Source organism: Lupinus angustifolius, chromosome LG08, assembly GCF_001865875.1.
Source record: "Lupinus angustifolius cultivar Tanjil chromosome LG08, LupAngTanjil_v1.0, whole genome shotgun sequence".
NCBI lineage: Eukaryota > Viridiplantae > Streptophyta > Magnoliopsida > Fabales > Fabaceae > Lupinus > Lupinus angustifolius.
Window position 1 is genome coordinate 12,529,907 of NC_032016.1, and position 14,044 is coordinate 12,543,950.

The 14,044-nt window shown below is 31.4% G+C and overlaps 1 protein-coding gene across 1 annotated transcript; it reads left to right on the forward strand.

Moving 5' to 3' along the window:
- Positions 5,511 to 6,043, forward strand: LOC109354195. Its single transcript, XM_019596531.1, has 2 exons — positions 5,511 to 5,587; positions 5,706 to 6,043. Exons 1-2 carry the CDS (start codon positions 5,527 to 5,529, stop codon positions 6,029 to 6,031), a joined length of 387 nt encoding a protein of 128 aa, XP_019452076.1. The 5' UTR covers positions 5,511 to 5,526; the 3' UTR covers positions 6,032 to 6,043.

The window sequence follows — 14,044 nt, forward strand, 5'->3', positions numbered from 1 at the left end:
CAGTAATCGATTACACCAATTTGAGTAATCTGTTACTTAGTAATCTGTTACTCAAATACAGTAATCTGTTACTCAGTAATCTGTTACTCAAATACAGTAATGGATTACTCTGATCAGTTTTAAGTTGGATAACTCTTTTTCTCACACATGTAACTTGTTACTTAAATGAAGTAACCCGCTACACATCATCATAAAAATGTTTTAAGTACTTTTAAAATGTTTCATTATTCTTTAAAAATAGTTTGAGCATTACTACTTTGCATAACTAAGAGTTTTAGGATAGAAGTACCTATAGAGACTTAATCTAATTTTCTTGAAGCTTTAGTCTTCTTTGTCTTCATAAGTATTCTTCATTTTCTTCTTTTTGGTGATGTTGGTGTCTTCATCAAAACCGTGCCAAGGTCAGGAGCAAAGATCTTCTTCATACAGTTAATCATTGTTTAGTGTATTATACAAGGTTTGAAAATTTTCTGTTCCAGGCTAGGACACTGGGTGGAAAGTTAAGACATGGTGTATGGTTTAACCAAGGTATAAAACATAAGTTGCATAAATTTTCATGTTGCTATTGTTCAAGAAATTTTTCCATCATTATAACCGTATTTTCCTCTTGAATTTGTAAATAGTTAGTTTCTTTACTTTTTCATGTTTCTTACTTCATAAAAAGTATGATTATACATCTATTAAGAAATTCTTTGTGGTTTAACATAACCCTATACTATACTACAATTGAATCTAGAAAAACATGCAAGTATAGTAAAGTGCAAATCAATTCATGATTCGTAACTTTGTGAATAAAAGCAACCTACAAAAAGTGCAATTCAATCACTGGATTGTTACTTGACAATAAAAGAGTGATGAATTAATAAATTTAACCACTAACATTTACTTTCGGTCATTTTTCCCGCTACTAATATTTACTTTATGCTACTACCTCTTTATTTTGTTTATTTACATTCACTCATTTACTTTTCCGCATCTAACAATTTATTTATTGATTTATTCTTTTTATTCTGTATACCAACCATTTTCAAGAAATGGTATGGTTTATTATGAGACCAACCCTTCACAAGAAGTGACACAATTAACTACTAACTTTATTCTTTTATTCTATTTATTATTTGATGCCAATCTTTCATAAAAAATGGTATGATTAACTTAATAAAAAGAGACCGACCTTTTATGGTGTGGTTTACCGAAACCCGAAAGAGAATAAATAAATAATATCATTATACAATAAAACATTCACCACTTCAATCAATAAATTTACAACCTAATAAATCTCTGTTCAACAAAGAGTATGATTCGGTTATGACAAGATGGTTGTGTATGATGAATTGTAGAGGATAAAAGAAGATGATTTAGAGAATGAAAAGATGATGGCGCCACAAGCTTGGTTCTTGATAAGCCAATGGAGTTCGCCACAAGAAAGGAAACTTGATAAGAACGGGGCCTTCGTTTAACAAGAAGCAAGGAGAAATTCTCAACTAGAAGGAACAATTTCCAAATGAATTCAAACGTCTTATTGCCCATGGTAAGTATGGACACAAATAGTGTGGCAGGCCAAGTTTGGATTCACGTGTAATGAAGGAATTAATATACATTAAGTGAGTCATTCTTCCTATTTTTCTCGGCCAAGAATGCATGAGTAGTCTAAGTACACTGTTTTCTAGAAAAGGCAAGATTTGTGCTCATACATTGTTGCCTATTTGAGATTTGATCAAGGCTCCCACCCAATATGGAAGGTAATGAACACACCTAGCTTGTTGATTAGGAAAGTTTTTGAGGTTGAATACTTGGTTTCCACACTTAGTGTAGAAAATGAAACATTCCTGATGCTTTTGATGATGATTATTCGGCCTAGGCTTACTTATGGTAAGTTCCAATCATTCTTTATTTGAATTCTTCCTTGGTTTCCACACCTAACTTGATATGGAAAGAATCTCCCTGTCTTTGATGGTGATTCACGACCTTAGCTAATTGAAGGCAAGTTTCAATTATACCACCTTTGTTAAATATAGAAAGAATTTCTCTTGATTTGATGATGGACACACAATTTTGTTTCCAATATGGTAAGTTCTAATCATACCACATGGATCACTTACGAGCAAGAAGCCTCCAAATTTGAATTTGAAAATCACCTAGTTTTGCACGCCCTCTTCACATGACCTTGAGTCCAATTTTGGTAAGTTTGAATCATACCACACACCTCTTTGATGGAAAGGATTTTATATTTGAATTTGAGCTCCTTCATTGCTTTGTACGCCCATATTTATGGTAAGGATTAGCCGTAACTCCTTAAGTGATCTTCATGGCCAAAATATTCAAAGTCCACCTTTACTTGTACCTGATTATATATGGAAATAAAGTCCAGGGTACATGGCCAAATTAAAACAAAGTCTCGGCCATTAAGGCCTTATTACAAACCAAATAAATACTTTAATTTTTTTATCTTGAACAAGGAAAATAAATCCAAATTCTACATATGGAAAGATGGGTCCCCACTTATTGCAATGTAACTTCGAAATTATCACGCTTCCCTTTTTTGGATGTGGCCTTCATCAGGTTCTTCCTCAAGGTTGATGCAATAGATGGGCCTGACTTTGGAACAAACCCTTATTCTTTAAGTGTGCCTCCAACAAATATTTTTGAGTTGATGCTTGTCATCCAAATTGTAGGGTATCCCACCTTAGTTCATATTAAGATCAAATCATAACAAAAACATAAGGCATAACTAATCCACGAACAACAAGTGGCTTCAAGCTTCACTCCAACATCAGTACTTCCTTAGTGTCAAGTCCTCCTCGCCCAATCCACGAACACCATGTGGCAATCTTCTTCATTTAGCAACATAGTCCTAGTTTTTTGTATTTGTTAATTATTGAGTGTCATTTTATGATTAGGTAAAATTATACATTATTTCTTATTTGTTTTTAATTTTAATTATCTTAATAATAATAAAAAACAATTTCCTCATTGTATTATGACATTAAATAATAATTTCATTGTTTAATAGTAAAATATTATATTATTATAATATTTCTGAAAATACTCCCTTTAATAATAAACATTCTTCCATACTTAATATTTTATTCACTATTTTAATATATAAAAAAATATGTTATTCACTATTTTAATTATCTTAATAATAATAAAAAACAATTTCATCATTGTATTATGACATTAAATAATAATTTCATTGTTTAATAGTAAAATATTATATTATTATAATATAGCTGAAAATACTCCCTTTTTAAATATTCTTCCATACTTAATATTTTATTCACTATTTTTATGTATAAAAAATATTTTATTCACTATTTTTATATATAAAAAATATTTTATTCACTATTTTTATATATAAAAAATATTTTATTCACTATTTTTATATATAAAAAATATTTTATTCACTATTTTTATATATAAAAAATATTTTATTCACTATTTTTATATATAAAAAATATTTTATTCACTATTTTAATTATCTTAATAATAATAAAAAACAATTTCCTCATTGTATTATGACATTAAATAATAATTTCATTGTTTATTAGTAAAATATCATATTATTATAATATTAAAATACTCCCTTTAATAATAAATATTCTTCCATGCTGAATATTTTATTCACTACTCTTCCATGATCTTTGTAATAATTTTAAGGTATGACATTATATCGTACATATGATTGCACATCACTTTCTTGAAGTTGATGGACAATTAAGGCATAAATAACATTTTACACCTTATAATAATTTTATAAATATTGAAGATTGAAAAGAAGACAACATAGTCAATCTTTCCCCTCCTTATTATAAGATGTGGTATCACACATAGAGTTGTACTTCACTCATTCAAATATAAATTACAGTCCAAGATCAAGCAAAACTACATTTAAAAAAATCAAACCAACAAAACATTTTCTATCCAATAAATACATAGTCTTAATTTTCTAATGATACCGAGGATGCATACACACGATAATATGCCATCTTGTGAAAGACAAAAATTAAGAAAACAACCTTTTCCTCCATAAGTGATGAATAAAATAATCAAATAAGTTTGGGTTTTAAATTAGTTCATGAAATAGAGAAGATATTGTATAGTATGGGCAAACGATGTACAAATACTTTCCCCATATCATAATCGACTATGGAATCTGAATTTCAAATTGGAAGACTAATATATTCCCAAAAGTTGGCCTAAAAGGGATTTTCTAGATTTTGAAACAAGATAGTGGTCAATATTATTGCTTATTCCATCCCACGAAGTCAGGAAAACAATTCACCACAAATGTTTTCTTCTCTCCTAATATTTCACCTAAGTCATGGACAATTAATAAGGAATCGTTCAATTAATAAAAATCTTTTAATAATGAGTTAGTAATATGAAATCCCTAATGAAATATATAAAAATGTTTGTGGTAAATTAATTTAAACATAAAGTGGTAGTCATGATCAATTACATTTAGCTTTAAGTTGTTATAAATATGGGTGACAAACGAATGAATTTGGATGGGTTTGTATTTGGATCCAAATGAATTGATGGAAAGAAATTCACCAATCTATATAAATCAATTTAAATAATATTTTAAATTATCCAATCCATCGATATCCAAACTGAACATATGCACTCTAATCCATCTGATCTATCCATGAATCCATTTTAATAGATTAGATTGATGAATATCCAATCCATTTGATTATTTTAATTAAAACTAAAAACACGTTGGAAGAAATTTAAAAATCACTATTTCGATCAAGTATTTTTAAATCACTTTTAAAATCTTCATTTTTGAAAAAGCGATCTGTAATTTTTAAGAAACATTTTTTAAAGAAGTGATTTTTTGAACTTTAAAAGAATATTTTTTGCTATATTGTATAAGCATGCGCCGTTTAAAGTTCTACGTGTAAAGTTTTTAATATATATTTATATATGATATCTATTTAAGAACAAAACTTTGATATTAACCACATTTTCATGTCCTATGATTGATCTCAGTTTATTAAAAAAATCAAAGTGAGAGTGAGAAGTATTACAAGAAAATGGAAGTTAAGATAGTGAATGAAATCTAATAGCAAAAAATATCATTTGTCAATGTCTGTTTTTTGGGTAGATTGGATATCTGTTGGATATAATGAATGGATCCAAATCTACCATTTTCTAAAATTTTCTATTAGATTATATCTATTTAAATTTATTAACTCTAATGAATGGATTTGGATAAATTTAAATTTCTTAGATTTGGATTAATTGTGGATAATTTTTGTCATGATGGAATAATAAACACAAATAATAATTAACAAAGATAAACATTATCTATAAATAAAATGAAACTAACAAATTTTAGCTGATAATGTCCCATCAATTCAAATATACTCTAACATGTAGTTTACCTTCAATTTTCTTTTTTTGTTACTGAATTGACTATTCTCCCAACTCCTTAATTTACCTATAAATAACTCAACATACTTTCAGTTTGCCAAAACATATACTCAACAATAGAGACTAGCATTTGTACTATTAGAAATGGCTGCCACTATTAAGAATATAATCATATTTCTCTTCTTCCTTGGCCTTATTACTCATGGTAATGTTTTCTTCTCATGTTTGAAATGAAACCAAAAAAATTTCTTCTTCATAACTTAGACATCATTTTCGTTACTTACATAATTCTTAAATTATAATTTTAATCCCATTTTTTCCAGGATATTGCCAACCTAAACAACTTGGACCATGCTCCGTGGCTAGTCTCTCCGTAAAGCAAACTGCAACGGGAGTTAAAGTTCAAGGAAAGCAAGAGTGGCTTGTGACTATTACCAACGAATGCTACTGTTTTCAAAGTCAAGTGATATTAAAATGCCCTAAATTTAGAACCATTGCACCAGTTACCCCTAACATTATGAATTACTCTGGCGATGATTATTGTCATATTAATCTTGATAAACCTATCCTCAAGCAACCAGTCACCTTCAAATATGCTTGGGATAAAGCTACTTCCATGACTCCATTTTCCGCACTGATCAGTTGTTAAGTTCCAAATGGTGGTTCTTTTATGATTTGATGACAATTGTTTTTGTAATAAATGGGATTTTATCTTATTATGTAATAAAAGGGAAAAGAATCCCCCATACAAGTTATCATTTTTACTTTTGCTTTATTACATTACACGTAAAGATTAAAAGTGTTACATCTTGTAATTTTTTCTTTTATATGTATGTCCTTCCCTCTCTGAAGAGGCCTTATCCTAATAAAAGCACAAACTATTTGTGAAAATTAGATGTAAAGATTTTATTTTTATTTTTGATAAACAATTAAGCAAAAACCCCCACTGTGCTTAGAATTGATTATGGTTAGTATAATGACATTGTTATGGGACTGATTGAATTGTGTTCAATTACTGATTGGTTTGAGTGGTTTTGCTGTGATGTAGGAGGAAAAAGACTATGGCTAAAATGAACCACCCTCCTCCGAAGAGACTGAGAGGAACATCTCAACCTCCATTTTACTTTGACCGGACAAAGTTCACTTTAAAAGAAAGAGAGGAGCGATATGCCATCCTCCTCAACTGGGTCTTTGTACTAGAGAGGCGAGTCCAACTGGGGGAAAATGACTACCCACAATTCACTAGACACTTGAAAAGATTAAAATGGTGGCCATTAGCATCTCCCAATGAGAAATTTGATCCAGATGTGGTTAGAGAGTTTTATGCTAACGCATACCCATCAGAGGAGGTGGGGAAATCTTCGAGCACAAGTCCTAGGTCAGAGGAAGGACCATCAGATATGATAGGGACACCATTAATGCCCTGTTGAATGAGCCATATAGAGGATAGAGGGCCACCTCGATGAGTATCACCAGATGATGGCAGAGAACGAAACCATGATTCGTGGGCTCAATAATAACGAGACGGTTGCGCTTCTCTGCATTCTAGGGAGGTCATCCAGTACCAACAGTGATGGTTATCCCCTGCATATCTATAGGAAGCATATGACCACAATGACCCAAATTGGCATGATATTCCTACTGCATAATGTCATTCCGAACAGCCATGTGTCTTCTCTACCCTTGCATGACTGCTATCTCAGTTTCAGCATTTTAGAGGGCTTGCATATTGAAGTGGCAGCCATAATTGCCAACGAAAGTAGTTGATTGATGTTGCCTTGATTGGATGTTTCTTTTTGAAAAACCAGACCCTCTAAGTTGAATTGAGTCTTGTTACTTTGCTTGAGGACAAGCAAGATTCTAGGTTGGGGGGAGTTTGTTAAGTGCCATTTTGTGAGTGATGTATATGATTTTGGGGCACTTAGTGTGTAGTCATGATGCAAATTGCGTACAACTTTCGGGAACTTAGTTAATTTTGTCTTGTTTAGGTACTTATATGTGTTACTATCTATTGCATTATAAGAAACATGGAAAAGAGAATAAAAAGTAGAAGTTTGAGGTTTTTGAACACTGCACCTCTCACCTGAGCCACAGCCTCGCCCAAGCAGAAAGAATGTACCTCGCCCAAGCGAGGGGAATGCCACTGAAGCAAAAAATGGAGAAAAAAATGCTAAAATCCATGCTTGTCCCTCGCTTGGGCGAGGGACTGTCACTCAAGCGACAATAGAAGAAAAAGTCCTCTCCCAAGCGAGGTGTTCATGTTGAAAGTGGACATTTCCCTCGCTCAAGCGAGAGTGTATAGCTTGTGTGAGAGACTAGAATTCTGGAACATATATAGGCAGTTACAAAAAGCAGAAGGATTTATCCAACCGTTTTCCAAGATTTTTCCCCACGAATTTAGGGAGAGAAACACTAGAGAGGAGGAGAGAAGTTGTGAGAACGACTTTAGATCTATAATTTATTGTAATTTCTCATGATAAGAGTGTTGTAATGGAAATGATGAGTGGCTAGTTCATCAATGTTGGGATTGAATATAATCTTCTAACTTTTCTACACTTGGATTCAACTCTTTCATGTATTCAGTGCTTAATGCTTGAATTTAATTTGCTACTGAATTCTTGATCTTAGATCCAAGTTTAACATGGAAGTTGAACTTAGTATCAGATCTGGTTCATCTTCCTTGATACATCATTGCTCTAGGAATGGGCAATGATGTATGAATTGCTTTTACATTAAACTTAATGATAGATAATTAGTTAAATATCCAAGGAATTGGTATTTGAGTAATTATCAAAGGATTTTGTACTCAAGGAATTGATACAAATGATTTGAAGAAATGTACATCAAAATTGGTAACTTCACAAGTTATATGGAATTGAATCTAAGGATTGCAAAGGGAAAGAACGATGAACTTCAACCCCAACTCATTTAATTTCACAGCTTAAATTCTACATTTTTACTATTCTATTAAAAAACTAAACAAATATCCAAACTTTAAATCTTGTTAAATTATACACAATCTACTTTGTTAAGAATTAGTATCAATCCACTGTACTATATGAGGACGATATCCCAGTATTTACCGGATTTTGTTACTTGAACGATACGGTTCACTTGCCATACCAAAAATATCCGACAGTTCATCAAAATTATGCAATACACATTTACATTCACAACAACCAAAGATGAAATTCCGTGAACATAGAACGCCTCCAATCTCTAGATTTTCCATTCTTGAGTGTAGACTGCTAACCATTTTAGAAGACTAGACAGACCATTTGTAATTATAAGCATTAATGATAATGGGGTTTTATTCATCTTTTGAGTCTTTTATGCTAAATCCCTTGAGTGCGAGAGCCATGCTCCCCTTAGTCAGCAATTCAATAAATCCTCAAGCGCGATAGTCATGCTCCCCTTAGCCGTGTTAGTTCATCACCAACAATAATCCCTCTAGCGCAGGAGCCATGCTCTGTTTGATTTGTGTTTCAATAATTCTCCAAGCGTGAGAGCTATGCTGCCTTTGGCGTGTAGTTCATCAACGACAATAATCCCCCAAATGCGAGAGCCATGCTCCCCTTGACCTCTCCTTGAATTATTTATTTTATTATTTTTTGCTATTTATTTTATAGATTATTTAATTCAAGTTTAGTAGCTTTTATTATTTGTGTGTCGTGTTATTTTTAAATATTGAAATTGATATTTTCTTTTATTTTAATATTTTGATACCTTTGTCATGAATTATTAAAAATTTATATTACACATATATAAAAAAATTATAATCTTAATAATATTATAATATGATACTTTATGACTTAAAACTAAGAACATAATTTAAATTAAAAGCAATCATATAAACATTTTTTTCTAATATATCTTTAAATTTAAAATACCATACTACTGCTTAGAAACCTGTTTTTCATCACAATTGTCAATATTGTTTTAGTTATTTTTATTGCTAATTTTTTTTCACCTTTAGTTTTTGAAACTAAAAGTACCATGCTAAGGCACTAAGGTGGGATAATATATCAATCTACTGGTACACAATCAGTATATCGTCTACCATTTATTTATTTTATTTTTTTGAAGAGTCAATAATAATTGAAAATAAATGATAAATAATCTAGTGACAATGTTTAAAACTCATACGCTGTCAGTGCATATATCGTTTTCTTTTTGTTTATTCTAATATAATATAAACTCAAATGATTTCAATGTTTCGTAAGACTCTTAAGATCGTAGTTTTGAAAATGATTAGATCAATCAACAATAGTTTTTTCTAATGAATATTTCCATGAATACCCAGCCACATATATCTCTCAATAATCATTACCTGCTTGAATATCCAAACGAACTAAATTTAGGTGTAGTGCCTTAAGTGTTGATGGTACTAGTATCCAATCATATATCATGACACATGTAAATTTTTTTCCACCTGAGCATCAACCAATAAACACGTGTTAACAATGTTAACTTAAATCTAACCTTTTGAATCTCCTTTGTTTATTGTTTCACATTCCTTCTTAAATTCCTAATATATATAAATAAGAGTTAGTGAAATTATACTAATCACCCTCACTTTTCTCCCTAATTTTTACACTTTCATTATACTGATCAACCCTACATTAGAAATAAGTATAATCTTTTAAACAAAAATAATATGATAAATGCAATTAAATTAAATAAAAAATGGTATATTGTGGAGATAAGTCCAAATAATACACAAATCAACGTATCTTTATTATTTTTAGTTACAAAATGCATCAACAGTTCTAAAGAGATATTGTTTAAATCGCTCTTATACTATATCGTAACGAACGAAAAAAATAATAGAGGTATCGACTCATATATTATTTGGACTTATCTCCACAATATACCATATTTTGTTTAACTTAATTGCATTTATCACATTTTTTGTTTAAAAGATTATACATATTTCTCATGCAGGGGTGATTAGTGTAATGAAAGTATAAAAATTAGGAGGATTTGTGTAGGTGTAGAAAAATGAGGTGTGGTTTGCAATGTTATTAAAACCGGACCGGTCATCAAACCGGTGAGGGTTCTGGTTTAGTGGTTCAACCAGTGATTCAGTAATTAAACCACATGAGATTAAACCGGTTAAACCGGACATACATGCTTATATATATGTGTGTGTAAACCTGTAACAAAAATTATCTAATATGTAGATACTCAAATTTATAATCCATATTTATAGTCAAAGTAAGAATTCTCATAAACAAACAACTTTAATAAATCCAAAGTCTAAATTACAAATACAAATAGTAATCCACAAGTACTTGTCTTACTTAATAAACTCGGAACATATGACGCAAGTTCATAACTCAGTCTACAAAACATATTATATATTTAAAACTTTAACACCAAGGAGTCAAAATTGTTTCATATTGAGGTTCCATTTCTCCACCATTTAAGTCCAAAGCTTGACTAACGTTGTCTTCAACTAGGTTCACATTCTCCACAGGGTTGGTTGAGTTATGCATCATCATCTTCTAAATTTAATTGATCTACAACAATATCATTTTTTCATACATCAAACCAAATGTTCTTTCACACATATAACTGCTGAAATACAGGGCACAGTAACATTCTGTATTGGTTTTTCAGATTATAAAACAAAAGGATAAAAACGAACTTCTCCAATTCAACAACCAGGTACCTGCAAACAATTAGAAAAAATTAAAATATATAAAACAGATAAAAAAAAAATGAATGAAAATGGTGAGGTAAGAAGCACTAAGAAGCACTTATACTAGCCTATGTGGGGTTCTTTAAAATTACATGTATGAACCGGCCGGTTCAATCAAATTCCAACCGGTTCACCGGTTTTGACACGGTTCACCGGTTTTTCTCCGGTTTACACCGGTTTTGATGCTTAGCCGGCACAACACTTGTTTCATACCGATTATAGGACCGGTTGGCCGGTTCTCCGGTCGTACCGGCCGGTCCGAACCGGTTTTAATAACATTGGTGGTTTGTGTAATTTCGCTAAAACTAAGGGGGTGTCAATATAATTTACTCTATAAATAATAATAATAAAAAAACTATAATATCATGTTAATGCATAAAATGTGATGTTATGTTATAAATGTACTGATATACACTGTTAATTCATAAATGTAATATGATATTATGTCAATTAAACAATTCTTATTACGTACTAGATGAAATTTCCATCATAATTTGAAGTAATGACTCTAGTTTTTATGTTTAAGTGAGATAAATAGGTTGTGCTTAATAAGTTAATAGAAAATTTAAATTCTATATAAATTATGTTTTATAATTATTTCTCTTTTCGATTGCTAAATAACATATAGGATTATACGAAATAGACACACAATTGTAAAAGTTGATCGCAATTATTTTAAAAATGTTCTAAATTTTGTGGGTACCCGCTAATCACTACAAAAACAATATCATGTTAGCCATGAGAGTGCAAAGCGTCAAAGATTGCATTATCAACGTTTACCTATATTTTGATGAAGACAAGAAATTAGTTAAAGCTTGAATATGTTTCAACAATCAACATGCCAAATGCTCAAGTGGTGTCTTATTAGACTTAGGTCATAATTCTTTATTATCTTTTTAGAAATCTAAGATGCTTGCCATAAATATTGAGTCAAGGTTAGGTCAATCTAGGTGTGCGTCTCACAAGATTTAATAAAGTAATTAATCCACTAAAATGAGACATCATCTAGAAATATATGATAATTAGGTTCATACATTTATATACATTGATTTTATGCATTAACGGTATTATATTTTGGAAATCATGTATTGCATGAGTATATAACATATAAGTAGTTTACCATTTAATCATGTATTAAAAATACACTGGTTAATCGATTAACCCCATGGCTTAATCGATTAATGTGTATGCATTTCTGCTGTTTCAACAACATAACTGAAAAACCGTTTTTGAGAGCCAAATTCTGTTTTGCATAAATATTGGCTAATTGTAGAAACGTGTATGAAGGAAAAAGAAGATTGAAAAACACAAGAGAATAGATATAGATCATCATTCTTAGAATCTATTAGAGAGTGTTGAATTAGGAGAAATATTAGATCATGCTAAGGCTTAAGTTTTCATATTCATATTGCATGATTCTTTGAAAAACTTTCTTGCATCATTCTTGTGTTTTCTTGAAAGAAAAAGAGATAGTTTGTTTTGATTGCATATTTTCAGAAACCTCATGCATGAACATTCATATTAGACTAGGACGTCTTGTGAGTTGTTGCTTAGGTTTTAGACTTTGATTCTTATTGTAATATCCGAGTATTAAGTACTCATTCATTACTCAAAATTTTGTATTCAAGGATTGGGAAAATCCTAGCTGCGGTTAGGTAAGGTGTTCTTCACACAAAGACTTGGAGGTCTTGGGATAAAGAGCGATACCTTGATTGGGGTCGAATCGCGTAAGAAAAGTTTTCTTGGGAGGCGGTTTTGGGAAAGGTCAAACCAAGGGTGACGAAGTTCTTTGGGGTCTAAGAAGGGAGCATTCAAGTTTTGTATTTGGAAGCGTGTATGTAACGTACGATGTGTTCTATAGTGAAGAAGGAAAATCTCCCAAATCAGAAGGGAGGACTGGATGTAGTTTTGCAGTAGACAGCAAAACGAACCAGGATAAAATCGCTACGCAATCTTTTCTATCCTTTTCTCTTTTATATTTCAAGATGTTTTAATGCGAATTTGGAGCTGATATTTTGCATGCTTGTTCCTTGCTATGTTCTTGTTAATCTTGCATAAAAGTATATGTTGTATATCTGTTTGTGTGTTGGTTAATAACTATGCAAGTTGTTGTTCTGATCATTCTATTTTTGTTACTGTTTAATCAATTAAGCCTACTGGTTAATCGATTAACTGAGCATTTTTCAGCAAGTGTGTAAAACACCCAAAAAGTGGAACTTGAGCTCCGCCACACCTATTCAACCCCCTCTAGGTGTATTCCGCCACTGATACCTAACAAAAGGTGTTATCTTTAACAACATCCGAGAGGGACTACATATGGGCTCTAATAACCCATTTAGCGGTGATGGCGCATCCATTAACTGCCCTCCCGTATTCAGTGGCGAAGGTTATTCCTATTGGAAGGTTTGCATGAGAATCTATATCGAGGCAATAGACACGGACATTTGGGATTCCATCGTTAATGGTCCATACATTCCACTTCATATGGTGGATGGCGAGTTTAAAGAAAAGCCTAAAGGCTTATGGACATATATTGAGAAAAGAAAGTTCCAACATGACCTTAAGGTCAAGAACATTATTACTTCGATATTATCTTATGACGTATTCTTTAAAGTCTCGCAGTGCCTTTATGCAAAAAGGAATGTGGGATATTTTACAAGTTACCCACGAAGGCACGAGTGAAGTTAAGCGCACTAGACTAAATGCGCTTACGCATGAGTATGGGTTATTTCGCATGCTTCCTAATGGATCTATATGTAATATGCAAAAACGTTTTACTCATGTTGTAAATCATTTGGTCGCCCTTATTAAACTTTTACTAATGCTGATTTGTCTAATAAAGTTTTGCATTGTCTTGATAGGAAATGGCAACCAAAGGTAACCGCAATAAAGGAGTCAAAGAACTTAGACAACATGCCATTAGCTACTCTATTTGGGAAACTCCAAGAACATGAAATG

Coding starts and splice junctions, on each gene's coding strand:
- LOC109354195 (XM_019596531.1), top strand. CDS start 5,527: ATGGCTGCCACTATTAAGAATATAATCATATTTCTCTTCTTCCTTGGC. Junction 5,588..5,705: donor CCTTGGCCTTATTACTCATG/GTAATGTTTTCT, acceptor CATTTTTTCCAG/GATATTGCCAACCTAAACAA.